Source organism: Ammospiza caudacuta, chromosome 2 (assembly GCF_027887145.1).
Source record: "Ammospiza caudacuta isolate bAmmCau1 chromosome 2, bAmmCau1.pri, whole genome shotgun sequence".
Taxonomy (NCBI): Eukaryota; Metazoa; Chordata; class Aves; order Passeriformes; family Passerellidae; genus Ammospiza; species Ammospiza caudacuta.
In genome coordinates this window covers 81,549,401-81,567,552 of record NC_080594.1, presented here as the reverse complement: position 1 = coordinate 81,567,552, position 18,152 = coordinate 81,549,401, and the positions used below count along the sequence as shown (strand labels likewise).

At 38.1% G+C, this 18,152-nt stretch overlaps 2 protein-coding genes across 2 annotated transcripts in view; one reads left to right on the top strand and one right to left on the bottom strand.

Moving 5' to 3' along the window:
* UBAC2 (UBA domain containing 2) overlaps window positions 1-18,152 on the bottom strand; it is an 87,901-nt gene that overhangs the window by 68,334 nt on the left and 1,415 nt on the right. The window contains exons 2-4 of the mRNA XM_058824760.1: window positions 10,701-10,828; window positions 7,471-7,590; window positions 6,936-7,042 (exon numbers count right to left, since the gene is read on the bottom strand). Coding sequence (XP_058680743.1) covers window positions 6,936-7,042; window positions 7,471-7,590; window positions 10,701-10,828 — 355 coding nt within the window. The remainder of the gene's footprint in view (window positions 1-6,935; window positions 7,043-7,470; window positions 7,591-10,700; window positions 10,829-18,152) is intronic.
* On the top strand, window positions 887-5,691 carry GPR18 (G protein-coupled receptor 18). Its single transcript, XM_058824761.1, has 2 exons — window positions 887-942; window positions 4,312-5,691. Exon 2 carries the CDS (start codon window positions 4,356-4,358, stop codon window positions 5,319-5,321), a length of 966 nt encoding a protein of 321 aa, XP_058680744.1. The 5' UTR covers window positions 887-942; window positions 4,312-4,355; the 3' UTR covers window positions 5,322-5,691.

Here is an 18,152-nt window from a genome sequence, read left to right as displayed (position 1 = left end):
CCTACTCAACACAGAGCTCTCTGCTACCACCTCCCAAAGACTGCCAGTCAGAGACCTGAAGCAACAAGCACTCTACAGAGAATATGGCATGAGTTCCTTCTCCAAGTTGCTCTTCTAAAGGGTGGATCTTTTCTCAAGCTGACAAGAGGAAACATGGGAAGTTAGTCTTCTCCACCTATAAACCTTTGTGACTACTCCCATCCCACCTAAGATGACTTGCAGAGACACAGCTGAGAGATTTTACTCCATTTTAACACAGGCTAAAACCCCTTTTCATACAGCATTTTTCAGCAAAGCTCTCAAATAAGCATGTTATTAATTTAGACAGCAAATAAAAAATAGAAATATTGCTGCTGTGTAAATAAAATGTAATTACAGGCATAAACAAAGTTGTGTATTCAAGTGAATCAAACTTCTCATTTCAAATGCAGTGACTTTCTGTCACTTTCAGATTGACTGCTATCCAAGGCAATATAAATAAAAAGGGGATTTCCACAAAAAATCCACCAGACTATGCTCTACTGAAAATACATTTACATTGTGCTTATTACAAACTTATGCATAACCAAGATGTGTATTCTTGCAGATACCTTTTTATGGAAACTTTAAAATATGCTTTAATGATACCACAAACATTTAAAAGTTGAAAATATATGTAGTACAACAGCCCAGTCTGACCACACTGGAAATATTACAAACGTTTGACTGTTGAAAGGTAATAGAAATACCAGTTCATACACACCCCTTCTATGTGAAATAGTAACTTTTAAGTATGACCAATAAAAGAGCTCAGCACTAGTGAGATTACGTCATTGTTTCCTGCCTGAGAAGAGGAGCTATTTTAGCTAAGTGAAGCTGAGCAAAGAAGAGGAAGTCTAGACCTTCTACAGATTTGGGGCCATGAAAGAAGCATCTCTGAAGAAATTTTGTAGAGCACAAAAGGTGAGTAACAATCCCTTATGCTGTGCTAACAAAGTAACTTGGATGTTCATACATGTTGCTAAGAGACTTTGGTCAGAAGCAGAACATGGGCATTAATTCTAGAACTAATGAAAAGATATTTAATTTTTAATGCACTTTCAAAATGTCAGCAGCATTCTATAAATAAATTTAAAGAAAAATGATTGCATTTGTAAAAGCATAGTACCATAAATACTGGATTTTAAGATTTTAGGATTTTAACAAAAATTTTAAGAGTATGCAATAAACGAAAACATTGGTAAGTACATTTATCACTAAAAGAAAAATGTTTGTTTTCATGAAATGAAAAGCAGGAGATCATGTTACTTGGTGCCTCTGTGCTTCAGTGAAAGCCGTGTTATCCTTGGGGAACTGCAACCAAATATAAGGGACAAAGTAAAAAGGGGGATTGGGAAGAGAGATACACACATGGCCCTTTAAATGGAACTACTGTTACCTAACTAACATTAGGAATCTGAAGGAAAAGATTTAATTGTGATTTTCCTGTCAACATCTTTTTCTCATACAGGGCACCTAGCCTTCACAATTCACATTAGACATTCAGAATGTTAGTTATCATTAAAAAATTAAAAGATTGATAAAATATAGAGATAAACAACAGAGTAGTCATTCAGAATTAACACAGACAAGTCTTCCAGAAACCAGTGAACCAAGGGCTCTTCAGCAAGTGCTCTAATCAATACCAGTAAGTAAATGTTCCCATTATGAAAAATGGCAACTAGAGCAAAAACATCCACCCAGAGGCACCCAAAGATACGCTTGGGCTGACCTGGGAGGTACCAACCTGAACTCCGAGCAGAAAAGCACCAACAAAAAAGCTAAATATCTCCAATTGTGTATAAATGCAACGAAAAAGCTAAATATCTCCTAAATTGTGTAGAAAAGCATATATAACATATGCTTTTCAAAAATCTCAATATTTCTTACCTACATAAATGCTACATTTTAGGTTCTTAAAAATTAACTGGCATGCATTTAAATTCACAAAGTTGGGAAACAGTCTCCAAAAACCAAGGAAAAAAAAAAAAAACCAAACCCTTTCTGTTACAGCAAGTCAGTTCTTTGATATATCTCAAAACTGTTGCAAACTTGGAATAACCAGCAAACAAGGCAAGAAAAGTAGATGACACCAGATTCAGCTTCCTCTCTTCCCATCAACATCAGGCTACTGGTTATTTTGAAAATATGACCTGACCAGAACTAATTGCAGTCACTGCAAGTCCAAAGGAGACAAGAGCAAAATCAAAACTAAAATCCATGATGTTTCTTAATATTCAAGTGAATTATTCTACCTGTCTTATACATTACTACTCAATTCACCTGCCAAATCACTCAGGATATTGAGCTCGGTAGCTCTGCACTGTCAAACACAATCACTAGCAAGAGAAAAAAAATAACAGAACAAAAGAGGAAAAAAAACCACTTACAATGTGCAAGGGCAAGGGGGAGGTGTATATTAAGCAACATTTGGACAATTTTGCGCAACAATAGTGAAAGTGGAACAGTGTGCCAGATAATATTTTAACTATGCTGCTAGCACATGCACAACATTTTTTAGCATATGCCATCTAACCTTCAATAAGGTTTGCTAGCATTATTTAATTATTTTATTTTTATTATTAGGGTTCTTCACGCAATGAGGAATTTGAGAGGCATTTATACAGATGCCCCCCAAACCTCTTTTTTGTATTACGTACATGGCTTTTCCCAAACAAAACATAAATTCTGTTGCATGTTCTAATGTCCTCATCTGAGCACAAAACACGCCTTTTTTGTTTTGTACAGCTGAAAAAAAGACCTCAAAGTTAAGGGTTAAATATTTCTATGCATAACTTTATTATATCTGTAAACTGGAGAACTGTAAGAAAATTAGAATTCCAAATTTTATATTTCAAAGCAGAAACTAACCTACATAAAGATTTAATAGGTCATATTTAAGTTAGTTACTCCATGGTAATCTTCTCAAATGCAGCTGGTATTTGCCAGTGTCAAACCAGGATGCCAGATTAATAAACACTGGTTCAGTCCCCTATGCATTCCTGTAGCACTGAGAAAGCATTGGGTAACATTACAGAGAAAGCATTAACCAGATGGGCAGTGACAATAAACCTGGGTTTCAATGCATTCTTCACTTCTGGAGATAAAACACACAGGAACTAGGCACCCTTCTGCTCTTGAGAACAGTTCTGGTGCCTAACAGATACTGTGGAACTTCCTTGGCCGTTTGTCACAAGTGGGAAGATCAGACAAACAACTAACTTGTTCCTCCTCCTCCTCTTCACAAAGCTGCCACAGGGCTGAGTAAAAGGCCAGACAAGAGGAACCCTCCCACATAAAGTCATGAAACTGTGATCACACCAAGGGCCAGGAAAGTGCTGGGGGTGAAGGTTAAACAAAGCACTCATGCAAGCACCAAGTAAGGTCTGCCATCCTCCAGAGAAAACCAGGGATCCTCTCCTTCACCTCTCATCACCTCAGCCTGCACAGGGACATTTCAGATGTCCAACCCCTATGATCAAGAAGCAGGATGAAGGAACATAACTGTGCTCTAGGGTAGCTGGCTACCAGACAGCAACTTTTCCCCCAGACAAATAGTGTTCCTATATGGCCTGGCTGGAGACTGCTGCTTTCCTCCTTTTTAGTTTTTTAAACAGGAAGTCTATTAATCTATTAATTTTACTCACATGTTGGGTGGGTGGTTCTGATGCCCTGGGATTAAACACTAATTAAACATGAGAAGCTATGCAGATACTCAAAGAGTTTTTTTAAGTGTCTTTAATAAGCAAAGCACCTGCTCTTTTGGGAGTTAAGTAGGTCCTACACAGATAAAAGGCAAAGTCAATACTCTGCATATCCAAATGTCACTAAATGCCATGCTGACTTGTTTCTATTCATAACTAATTTTAGTCAAGAATTTTTTGAACAGAGACAGCTTGAAGAAATATTTTCTTTAGAAAGTACCTGTCATAGCTCAAATACAACTATTTCAATCTAATTATCAACTACTGATGCACACTTGAAATGCCAATCTTGACTTTTTAATTCCTTATATTAAAAGCCCTGTAAGTAATAAAAATATTTTATTCAAACATACTTATAAATACAATTTTCACAAGTCTGAAAATACATATGTTTCCCTCAGAGGATGATAATGTATTTGCAGTCAGAAAAAGCAACAAAACTAGAACATTTCAGAGCTAAACAATAGTTTCATCACTGAACACCATCCTAAAACAAGGACGTTTGTTTTTAGGATGTTTCTTCCTGTTTGTTTTTAAAGACAGATTTTATTTGACTGAGAATAACTTCCCACATTTTATCTAATTGTAGGGGATTTATGGAGTGCAACAACTATTCCTGAGTTCAATTAAACTATGATGCCAGAAAACTCCCACCCAGAAGAATACAGGATTGCATCACTGGTCTTCTACAGCTTTGTGCTCACAGTGGGATTGCTGGTGAATGCCACTGCACTGTGGGTGTTCAGCTGTACTACCAAGAAGAGAACAACTATTACTGTATATATGATGAACGTCGCATTGCTTGACCTGGTTTTTATCTTCTCCCTGCCCTTCCGGATAATCTACCACGGGACGGAAGCGTGGCCTTTTGGAGATACCTTCTGCCGGATCCTCGGGGCTTTCACCGTGTTTTACCCAGCCATTGCTCTGTGGCTGCTCGCTTTCATCAGCGTAGACAGATTCATGGCTATTGTCCAGCCCAAACATGTCAAAGAACTCAAAAATACAAAAAAAGCTGTGCTGGCTTGCGCTGGAATCTGGATAATGACCCTCTCAACAACATCCCCGTTGGTGTTTTTACGATCTGATCCAGACCAAGCCTCAAATTTCACCACCTGCATGAAAATGCTTGATATCATCCATTTAAAGGAAGTAAATACACTGAATTTTTGTCGCTTGATTTTTTTCTTTCTGATCCCCTTGTTTATCATGATGGGGTGTTACCTAGTCATTATTTATAATTTTATTCATGGCAAGACTTCCAAACTGAAGCCTAAGGCCAAGGAGAGATCCATAAGAATTATAGTTACTCTGATTGCTCAGGTACTCATCTGCTTTGTACCCTTCCACATCTGCTTTGCCTTCCTGATGCTGCAAGATGAAAATACAAGTTACAATCCCTGGGCAGCCTTTACCACCTTCCTCATGAATCTCAGCACATGCTTGGATGTTATACTGTACTACATTGTTTCCAAACAATTCCAGGCAAGAGTCATCAGTGTGATCCTTTATCGCAATTACCTTCGGAGCGTGCGCAGGAAAAGTTTTCGAACTGGAAGTGTCAGATCACTCAATAATATTAACAGTGAAATGATATAAAAAGAGGAAAAATGTCAGGGGACTTTTACAATGCAAACAAGGGATCTTTTTCCAAATTCTAGCACTCAGCTACACAGAAGGATGTTCAATAACCAAAGGTAACAGCTATATTTGTTGCATTGTAAATGTGACAGAAGCAGAATAATAACTGCGCTTCTTTTTATTTGCTCAACATCTTTTGTTGTTTTACCTGAAATGAACTAAAACCTAGCACCAGTGTTAAACTTTCCAATGCTTTTATCACCTCAAACAACTGTGAATATTGTCAGATGTGAAAGTGACTATTAATATAATAAAGCAGACAACACTGAAGAATTATGATGCAATGCATATATGAATTTTTTATATTTGCATAATCAAATGCTCCTGAAACTACTGTATATCCCACATTTCTAAAATTAATTTCATTCTCTCAGTATCAAAGTCATTATGACTTAATGACAAGGTATATGTAGTAAAATTTATATTTTACTTAATTAAAAACTTCTTTGATGCAGATTTCTTTGTAACTGACTACATTCTGCAGTCATAAAAATACCATCAAAGGGTAAAATGGTCAGACTGTTGATTACCTACCTGTGGGTATGGTGTGCACATTTATGACACCTTACTTTTGCACAAAATATCTTTTTACATATAGGAAAATATTAATTTCTCCAGACACATTAGCAGCCTATGTCCTAGCAACAAATTTTAGGTAACAAACACAAGTAATTGCAGAAGCTACTCAAGCTTTCAACTTCTTTTGAATACTCAGACACTACAAAAAATGTATCTTTGTAACATCAAACACATGCTTTTTGTCCCTTATAAATCAATCTTTAGATACTTTCAACAGATTCTCTGGAAAAGCAGAAATAAAAAAGAACACATCTGATACGGTGTTTAATATTAAAAATCTTACTCCAAGAGCTTTTATTATTACCTCAGAGTGTGCAAAACATGGAAACTCAAGTGTGTGTGATCTCATCTGCCAGAAGTTTAACCACAAAGGGCTGCAAGCTCTGTGGTCCTACTGTAATATGCATATATTTTATTAAGTGCAGAAATCTCAAACACAGGTTATTCAAAACTGAACCACTGAACACCTTAAAGCTGTAAGAACTTCAGCTGCAAGCACGAAATGGAGTAACAACCTCTGGCACTCAATTTTTAAAAAACATACAAAATACCAATACGAAATGCATGTGCATTTACAAGTGAACATAAAGCACATGACTTACAGTCCTGTTGCCTTTCTGATTTAAGACAGTAATCAGCCCAAACCGATTGCAGTTTTTACAAACTGAATGGATGCAAACAATTTAGACTGAACAAATACAGCAATAATTTGTGTGCTGCAAGCCATGTTGCAATCATGTTAACAGAGGAAATGAGACTAACAGATTGGAAACTAAACATTGTATGGATAAATTATAAATTAAACACAAATCATAGCTAAGAAATAAATGTTTGAAATTACAGTAGTTGTGCCGAGAACCTTTACACTTCAGTTCAAAAGAGGATTAAATTAATTTGAAGAGTTACACAAAGAAAGGTTTTTAAAATAAAATCTTGAGAAAACAATCCCTTGAAACTATATCTTAAGGAGTCAATTCATTAGAAGCTACTTACAAACCAGAAGGCAAGCTGTTGATGGTGATGCCAAATACATACTGAGTGAGTTCTACAAGGAGAAGATCAAAAAAAGCTGAGAGCATCCAAGCGCCCAGTAAAAAAGACTGGAAAGAAAAAGGTTAATTTGCATCAATTCAACAGTTTCAAAATAAGGTTTTAATATACCCCTAAATATAACAAAAAATAAGAAAACCTCTATAGTAGTTCGATTAAGTTAAATTCAATCTTTAGCACAGCGTAATTCCAGGTCTACTTGTCTAGATACTGAAGAATCAAGGGTAAGATTGTTTCCAAAATTAAATTTGATGAGTCTGATCTTACAAGTGATACTGCAAATAGAAATCGGAATAATCCACTGACTGCAAGGTATTATCAATATCAATTTAAATTTATTAAAACCAAATTATCTTTACAACCCTATAACACATTTCTATACAACACGCTAGAAATAAAACTTCAGTATTGATCCAGGAGTACAAGACTAAACTGTATAGAAAAGTTTCTATTAAAAAACTCTCAAAATTGAACTTACTGAAAATTTTCTGCTGCCATATCTTCTTTCAAATATTCGGAAATTGTAAATGAGCAGAGTGCTGCAGAATGTGTCTTTCAAATCAAGACATATTGTTCTTCCACAGACAAGTCTCCAAATCTGGAAGGTTAATATCATCATGTTAAGGCATTCCTCTTTCAAGGAAATTCTTTACAGGATTTGTGCTCAGAGAGAATGCAATACTGGGGTCAGATAAGAGAAACACAGCACAGTTAAGGAGGAAAATACAGAGAGTCTCTAAAATATTTTCAAAGCAGACGTCTAAGTGTTAAAATAAATAAAAATTGAAATTAACTCAAAATACACTTTGAGGTTCCTAGTTTACACTTAGAAATACAAATGTAAATCACATCCCTAGTGAATTCAGAATTACAAAAAAAAATTTTTGAAGAAACCTCAAGATACAAAGTAGTACAGTGTAACTGTTCTAAGAAGGTCTAACCAGATCAGCTTGCTCAGGGCCATGCCAAGTTGAGTCTTGAACATCTCTAAGGATGGAAACTGTTCCTCTGTTCCATCAGTCTTACAGTAAAAACCTTTATCTTTAAATGGGATTTCTTGTATTTCAATTCTTGCCCATTGCCTCTTTGTCCTTTCACTAGGTTTGGCTCCCTCACATTAGGTATTTACAAGCACTGGTAAGATCTACCCTAAACCTTCTCTTCCCCAGGTTAAACAATCCCAGCTCTCTCAGCCTCTCCTCATACACCAAATCCTCCAGCCCCTGACCAGCCTGGTGGTCCTCCACTGAACTCTCTGCAATATGCCAAGGTCAATTTTGTACTCAGGAGCCCAGCACAAGGGACAACACTTCAGATTGCCCCCACTGAGAGTAGAGATGATCACCCTCCAGGCCTCCTTGTGAGGCTCTTCCTAATGCAGCCCAGGATGCTGTTGGGCTTCTTAGCCTCAATGCTGCATTGCTGTTTCATGTTCAATTTAAGCCTCCACCAGGACCCTCAGGGCTTTTCCTGTAAAGTGATTTCCAGCTGTTCAGCCCACAGCCTGTACTGGTGCATGGCGTTACTCCTCTCTGATGCAGGAGTTTGCATTTGTCCTTGCTGTACTAATGCTCCTACTGACCCTTTTCTCCCCTCTAAACGGCTGCAGAACTAACAGGTGTAGCAACTCCAAATCCAAGTTTTACATCACCCACAGGCTTGCTGAGGGAACAGTATGTCCTACTGTCCAAGTTATGAATGAAGACACTAAACAGTACTGGCCCCAGTCCACTCCACTCAGCATTCCCACTATCCCATGTCAACTTGCCCAGTTTTAAATGCTAGCCTGAGTATGATCCCTCCTGAAGTCAAGACTGGCAGGGCCATGACCTTGCAGCTGAATATTTCATGCACTAACTGAGCAGCTCTCACACAGGCTATGAAAGGCTTCTAGCCTTACTGCTCTTTGCTTTAGCCAGCTTAAAAAAAACACATAGATATGATATAATGAAGATCTTTTACACACAGCATTTTCACTGCTCTTGAAGGCCCTCTGTATGGAGACAATGACCTTTTAGTTTTGGACAGCACATATTTTGCCTTCCAATTCAAATGTACTCTTCTTCAACTGTTCACTTTAATTTGTGTGCTCTCTACCAGATTTAAGAAGTGCTAAAATCCAACATCCAAAATGTTTGTTCATTCCTTGAAAAAATACCTTTCCACTAAACACATCCTTGCAGGTGAATTTATTCTAAACAAAATTTCTTTTAAGAGTTCTCATTCGAATATTAGCACCAGACAGGAGTTAAACAATCTGTTCTCTCTGATCTCAGAGGTACTCAGTGATATAGTACATAGCTTGCTCCAAGGGCTGTGGCAATAAATGAAATGATCTCATGAAATAAAAAATCAAAACTCACAAATTCCCCCAAAGCAGCACAATAAAAGTGTCACAGCTTTTACAGATACTTGCAAGTGTTAATGGTTAAGACACGGTAGAGATGTTTTCTTTGAAAAAAATGCAGCTACTACTGTTTTTCAGCAGAACAAACATATGGAAAGACAGGATTCCTCTGAAGACAGATCTCAAAACAAACAAATAAACAAATCCCAAACCCACACAATTTCCATTAAAACTTGAATAGTTTCTCAGACTTTTTCATTCCCCTCCCCAAACACTTGGCTGTAACATTTTTAAAAGGCAGACATCATTTATGTATTTTCACTGCCCTGCATCAGCAAGATACTTGGTAAATAGGAGCAGTGCTCTTGCAGAGTTGTAATTTATTATTACAATAAAGCTCTTGTTTCTGACAAGAAAGATTACAGAGACCACAATAGCACAGAGATAACTAGCTAGGTCTAATAATCTTTTAATGTTTACAGGCTACAGCTGGCATCCTCAAAGACATTAATTTGACTACATACCTTTTGTTTGATGCAATTGTAATATCTGTGGGGTAAGATAAACACAGAGGCATTTGCTAACCTTTCTCTATTGAGCAGTAGTTTGCCACTTCCAAAAACTAAAAACATCCCAAAACAAATACCCACACAACTTATGAAAGTGCATTATTTCAGCATTAGAGCTGATACTATAGGATCCTTAATTAAATTTAAAATAAAACGTTACAAGATACAATATCTAAAAGAAAAAGTATCTTTGTTTGAAACAGGAATGAGAATGAAATTAACCAATTCAGCCAATTACTGAAGAGCACGACAAACTCCCCCATCATCTGGAATTTTCAATTTAGAAGCAGCAGTTCTATTCAACAAGCAAAGTTTAGTTTTCCGCAACTGACTACAACAGTTAGATAGAGAATGAAAATTATGGCCTCCATTGTTAAAATAACTAATTTATAATCAGCATGCCTAATCAAAGTAGCCCTCTTCAGCCTCAAAAATTAGGCACAATAAGACACCGACATTCATATCAAAATACTTGTATTAATAAATGGGTTAAGTCAGATTTCATTCACAGTAAGTTTACATATGCCAATGCCTGAAAGGAAAAACAACACAAACCAAGTAGTTTCCCAGACAAGAAAAAGAAATGAAAAGCTATGTTGATTGTTTCAGATCAGTTTTTCTCATGTTTTCCAAAAAGCAGCATACTGGGGTGATATAAAAAACTGTAAGAACAAGCTGGTCTACAGCAATAAACAAAGGGAAAGAACCAAAGGACAAACAGACTGTGGGGGAAAATTGCACAGAAAACCACAGTTTGCAGTCTCTTTTCACACAAAGTGAACAGACTCTTACCTGAAAATCCTCTTTTACAGCTTGTAGGTTATAAGCAAAGAACTTCTGATAGTGTTGGAAGAGCAGAGTCAATAGAATCGAGATGGCACTTGGGACTAGTAACAAACTCTTTGACAAAGGCGCTTTATCTTAAAGACAAAACAAATAAACAATCAAACCATTTCAGAGAAAAGTCTTTCACATTCAAAAAGTGACATATTTAAACAGGTGACTGGAAGACATAATAGCAGTGACACCATCTTGACTTTTTAGCTCAACAACTTCCCAAGTTCTCAAAAACTTGTGAATAGATGGGAAGAACACACTAATCAAAGGAAATGTTTAGAGATATTAATGACAGGTGAATATTAACAGACATTTTGTTTCCAACACTGTCTCATGAAATTAGCTCAGCTAAACCTAAGCTCTTTGCACCTACTGAGGTCATGTCCTCCTATACTGCCCTCCTAAGGCTCCATTGCATTTCAGGAAATAAAATAATCACTCTTTTTTTTCTAGCAAAATATACATGCACATACTTCTGTTTCCCTTGCCTTAGGGATTAAGATTTGATTTTTCTTAGAGGCTATGAAGCAGGAACCACCTGAATAAATGGACTTTCTTACCACTGCACTTAGATCCACCATTCAAGGAATCATATCTAAGTCAATTTACGTGATACTAATCTTCCTTCCATTCAGTCATTACAATTATTCATTTAAAAATTATTAGAATCAGAATGTTTATGAAATCAGAACGTCTTTCCCTCTGGGGGTGTGACTTTCAGAAAGGACACTCAGAAAAAGCAGGCAAAGAACAGCAAAATCTGCAATACACATTTCACATTTACTAAAATCTGCCAAGTAGGATATCCAGCAGGAGCATAGCAGCAATTCACCCTAACCTTCTGGTGCAGCTGATGCCATAAAACACAAACTTTTGCCCAAAAACTCAAGCCAACACAGAGACTCTGAAATATTATTTATTCTACAACTTTTCTCCTTCTCACAAATGCAACCTAAATGACATTTACTTTCTTTCCAAATACATCAGCTATGGCACAGAATCCATTCATTTTCACACAACTGTTTTCACAGGGTACTACAAAAATCCATAGTTCTGTTGTCATTCTTCCTAATATAATAAAAGGAGCAATAAGATTACATTAAAAGTACTAATGGGGAGTAAAGAGCAGGAACACAGCAGGAACAAAACTGCATGAAACAGCATAATACAATAAACATTTACTACCTGTCCAGGATAAAGTGACTATCATGAATGATTTTTTTAACATCTGCTGTGCACTAGAACAGTAAACTGCTGTTTACTGAAAGAAAAAGCAGATGGCAATAAGCACCAAAGAGAAGACTTTAATCATGGCACAATCCCACTGCCATCAAAAATATGGCTCTTGCTACATAGTATAAGCATGATCCTCATCCAAGTATTAACTGATGACATCAAGAATTACTTTGATGGGCACAGTGAGCTGTTCACCACCTTGAAGTCTGCAGTCTTCTGATGTTCACCATGGGAAGAAAACATCTATGTGTATCATTATGAAAACTTGTACTTAAAACTATTAATTCAGTTCACACCCATACCTTTTGAGTTCATTATTTAAAAATGCAGTTTTCATTTAAGCAAGTATGGTCTTGAAGAACCATCCTTTTATAGAAATTAGGCAGTGACTTGGATTGGCAAAGGTTGATGTTACTATGCTAAATATAAGCTCTACTTTTATGACTGCATCAGACACCAGTCTGGCTGATTCTTTTTATTTTAATGCAAGAAAACTGTCCACATTTCAATCTGCTATCTTTCCTTGGGTTTGTTTTTTGGGTTTTTTCCTCAAAAAATGGTCTACATTCTTTAGACATCCTTTTTTAATTTAATTATTCATTCCTCTAATTCAGTTGGACTTTTCAAAACCATCTGAAGCCATTAGAGAACTGTACAATGGGGAGGAAAAAGAAGCTGGAACTTCCTGAAAGGTACTACAAAGACAATGCACAGATATTCGTTTGACACCTCAAGCAATACTCCCTGAGTTAACTTAGTTAAATTAACATTTCTTAATGTGAAAAGGTCAATTTTATAATCAGATACAGATTTTTCATACTTGGAAGTACAGCCTAATTCGGAAGAACTGCAATAGTCACAACAATAAACATTTCTGAACCAAAGTTTGATAAAAATTGTTACTTTACTGTATTTTAAATTTAAATTTTACTTTAAAATGTTATTTTACTATATTTTACTAAATGCATTTACATTATTTCAATTATTTTAAGAAATTAATTCGCTCACAAGAACTAATTAATCCTATAAAACTTTTTACACAAGGATCACATTACCACAGACATACATGAGAACAAAGTCTCTAGACAACCCATCATGACTATATTTTTCTATACAGGTTTAATATGTAGATTTTACTGCAATTTTTTTATTAGATCATTTTTACATTACAGGTAATATACACTGAAATACTTCATCCTATTAAGTTAATTGCTAATTTGAATGCTTTCAAAAAATCCAACCAACAGAACCATATCTGTTTTCTCCAAAAGTGTGAACACACATTTTTATTAAAAGTCTCCTTTTAGCTTTCATCTTAGACATTTTAAACTCTGATACAGGGAAAAAATACTTATTATAAAACATGTCATCAAGTGAAAAACCACAGAAGCACCTAACCCATAAATCTGACTGTCACCCACAGGAAACATCACATGAGCGATGGAAATTTCTACTCTCCAGCTTCTCATAATGCCATCATGGCTGAGAAGTTTATTCTTGTCTGGTGAACTTGAAAAATATAATAATGCATCCTCTGAAATTCTTTTTCCAAGTGTTTCACTGCACAGTGTAGCAGTTTGCTTTATCCCCCAAGAGCATATAGATCCTTCTTGAGGATTGCTGTGAGGTTGTGGGGAAGGAATAACCTTCCCACCACTGTGGAATGCCTCAAGCATGGCAGACCAAAAATGACAACAACGCCAGATTTTGCACAATTGGGCATTCTGATATCCAAGTCAAATTCCTGGCTTACAATGCAAAGGTAAAATTTAGAAAGCAGAATTCTAATCCAATGAATGTGCAAACATGGATGAAATGGAACTAGTTACCACAAACCTACCAGGGCACCAGTCTGCTGGCAGCACGGTGTCTTTATACCACATAGAGAAAGAAGAATGAAAGGATAAACACTCATTTTGACCTTGAAAGTTAAAATATATTAAATACTGTCTTCAAAGATCTTGGAATAAATTTGCAATCCCAAAGTGCTCCTTAAGTGGCATTTCTTTCAAACAACAGGCAGTTATAGCACTGGTGCTGCAACACATCTACTGAGCATCCACCTAAGTACCCAGAGAAATTTTGGTAATAACCAGCAGAATAAACCCACACTATGATGAAGAGCAAGGAATCAGATTCCACTACAGATCTTTGCTTCCTCCTGGTGCAATGGAGAAGTTCTGCCCCAAAACTGCCCTCATAATCTCATGGGCAAGTGTCCCAACCTTCAGGCTACCAACTGTGCAATGCGAACCTGATCCCAGAATTTGACATAAGTGAGAAAACCACTTCTAAGCCTCCACATTCCACCCCTGCACCTACTACAAGGCCCACAGATCCTCTTCTTCCAGAACCTACTACTCTGTTGGTTGCCAGTGCCTCTTTTACACTACAGAGTGAAGGACACAAGTGTCCATCTGTCACAAACAGAGGGGGAGGTTTATGGCACAACTGCCTGAGTTGCAGCTTCAGAAATCAGCACAGCACTAATGGCAAGAATGAGAAGATACAGCAACAGCTACAGTTTTTGAAATTATTTCCTGTCCCTGCCTGTTCACTACTCACAGATGAAGAGACAGCAGATGGGCATAGCAAAACAGGCAGCCAGACCAAGCTACTGTGGCAGAAGAGCCCTTGCAGGAACAGCTTCACCCCCCCGGACTGCAACTCCAGGCTCAGGACTCAGGTGTTGACTTGGGACAGGATCTCACTGCCGGTTGATGTGAAGTGATGAGCCGGCTGATGAGCAGCGGCTGCAGAAGTCCAAATCAGCTCAGGGCAATTTCTGTGGGGATCCCTACTGAGCTCACACAGCAGCTGCAGAAAACATGCTGTGTAACAACTCTTTTTTTCCACTTTCACCTGCAAATTTCCTAAACCCAGCTGCTATAAGGCAGGCATGTCATTTTCAAACACACAATTAACTGTTGGGTCCTACTATAATAGCACAAGATACCCACAAAACGGTTTTGAAATGCTCATACACAAGATCTGTGAATTAAACCATAACTAATACACAACTGAATCCACAGTACTTCCCAAATGCACTTATGCAATCTGCATTTTGAGTGCTTGTTTTTCCTGCATTAAGCCATCATGCAGATATCAATCTATCGTATTCTAAGACCTGTCCAAGAACCTTCAGCTGGCTAACCAACCAGCAGTGATGTTCGTTTGCAAGTGAAAACAGTAAGGGTATCACTGCAGGAACAGTTCTTCACCAAATGCTTCTAAATTCAATCCAGAAGCTGAGAGGTGAATAATATTAGTATTAAGAAAGTTGATAGAGAAACTTATGATCATGTTCTAAATCTATTTTTTAAAGGTACAGGCAAGACTGTAATCAAACCACTTGCCTATACTGTTTAGAAAACTGCTAGGTGTAGCCTAGGTCACAAATTAAAAAATAAAGGAGATACAAAAAGAAAAAAAAGAAAACCTTTGTTTCTAAAAGCAATACTTGAAATAGAAACTGAATCGGGTTGAAAGTTTCAAAAATATTCACCCCATTCAGCAAACTTTTCCTCCTTCCAACCAGAGCTGTTACCATACTACTTTTAGTATACACTGTCAGAAATAACAGGTACCACAAAACCATGTGGAGATCCCCACACGAGCTTGAAATGAAATGAGCTAGCTCTGCAGAAGCAGAATAGCCACAGTTTTGTGGCCTTCAACGCTGCGCTGCTTTCAGGGCTCAGGCTAACCAGGCTGCACAGTGGCATGCTGATGTACAAGCTAATTTGCTTTCCCATACACTACTGTACTGCATAACACTGTTATGCACAAGTGTTATGTATTCAGTACATGCTTCACTTTTCCTTCAGTCATACCACAAAGCATTAATTTACATCGCTTTATTATTTTCCTGACGCCTCTGCACAACAGAGTTCAGTCCTGCCAGTTATGCAAGCAGAGGAGCACAGAGATCCCTTCTTGCCTTGGGGATTTTTAACAAATTGCTAGCTCTGCACTACAAGGTTCACAGAGGTAAAAGGCTAAAGTTGCACTAGCTAGTTCAAAGGGTTCTCCTCCCTCCTTCTACAAGAAATAGCTTGTGTGCAGTAGTCAAAGTAGTCAAATGTTTTTCAGGTGTAACAAGTGTATATGCTTTAAAAGATGTACTCAAATTTTACCTTAATGACTAACTCTTAACAGACTTTCTTACTAGTACATAAACAGCATGAAAAATACTGGGAGGGGATACTACAATGTCTGCAGAAAGGTTTCGTGTTGGTCTAGCTGGTTTAAACTGCTGGTAAGGCCTTTGTGTCCTATAAGGGAAAGCCTGCCTGTGTACCATTATTTGCTCATGGCAAACTAAGCAGCACTACAGTAAAGCAAACAGCCAGGCCATTCACACACTCATGTGAGCCCTTGCAGAACTGCTCAAGCATTTCAGCAGCATTGTACACGGGACTGAAGCTGCCAGCAGACTGCAACACGAGCAACCAGCCTGGGTCTGGCACCTCAGCCCAGCTGTCAAGCACACCTAAAGCCAGGTGCTGCCAGGATGCCCCCTGAGCACACTGCAATGCCCTCTCACAAGTCAGCTCAGCTGGGTTAGTGCTCTGATAAGCCATCTGCATATATCTGCACTGTCTCTTATCTCACCCAGAGCCACTGGCTCTTTTCTCCAGAGCATACCAGCTCCTCCAATTATTCCAGATAACAGAAACAGTTTCCACAGCAGAGGCAAACTATCTTTGTCCTTTTAGAAGGTGGTGTCCTTTGTTTCCTGGCTTCCCTATCTCACAGTCGTACCATGTACCAGGTATGTTTATTTTTACATTTCCATCTCCCCGTCCCAACATTATAGATGTTAATTAGTCTGTCAGAGGTGGCACAGCAGGCTACAGGAGCCTTCAGTGTGACCTGGCATGATCATTGTTATTGCTGCTGAACCAGGTGTCCACCTATTTTATTCAGGGTCACTGACACAGGTCCCATAGCCCACCAACACTGCCTTCTGCCAGAGGTTCCCAAGCCCCAGGGGCAGAACACACACACACAGTTCCCTGATACAACACCAGGCACCAACTCATTAACTGCCTGAACCATCAGATTCTGTGCATCACTGACAGAATCCCACACTCCTACTGCTACTGCAGCAACTTCTGCTACACACACAGAAACAACTCTGAAGGCACAGGGACACCTGAGACTGCCACAGTTGTGCCCTAGGTGAGCATATGTCACTGCACCTCAATCCATGCCTCTACTGGAGTTTGTCAGTGCACCCGTACCAGCCAAGTCTTACTGTAAAAACCCACTTTAGGTTAACAGTAAGGTCAGTAAGAACATCTGTGTATTTATTTCTGAGAAGGAAAAAAAAGCACAACACTGAGTGTGGAGCTGTGTCAGGGAAGGTTTATGTTAGAAAGGTTCTTTACCTAGAGAGTGACCAGGCACTGGAACAGCTCCCCAGGGCAGTGATCACAGCACCAGCCTGACACAGTTCAAGAAGCATTCAGACAATGTTCTCAGGCACATGGTGTGCTTCTTGAACTGCCCTGTGCAGGGCTAGAAGCTGAACTTGTGGGTCTTTTCCGGATCAGGATAGTCTATGATTTTCTTTCTCCAGAATGACATATTATCTAGGTTTTTTTCCCTACCATATATATGTTTCTTATGACAACCATTTCCCACTCATCCTTCTGATGGATCAAACCTGGAAAAACTTGTAAATACTGACCATGACTTTCCACTCATTCAGTCTAACAAGGATACTCTTCCTCGTCCATTCTTTCTCATAGAATTATACAAAGACACGTGGCATTGAAAAGTCCCTCTACAGTATCTATATACTGGGGGGCACAGGGAAAGATTAAAAATCAGGAGCTGCAAATCAAGGTACAGTATTATCAGATCCATCTGAAAAAGACTTCCCTTCTTTGGATTCCTCATACAAAATACAGCTACAACTAACATCCCTTTTTAAATGCCAGAATTATTCCCCCCTAGTCAGAGGGTGCTTTCACACTCAAACTGATTTCACAGAATCAATTATGTTAGAAAAGACCTCTGAGATCATCCTCAGCCCAACCTCTGACCAAACACTACCTTGTTGACAAGACCATGGAACTGAGTGCCACATTCCAGTCTTTGCTTAAACACTTCCAGGGATGGCAACTCCACCACCTCCTTGGGCATCCCATTCCAATATCTAAT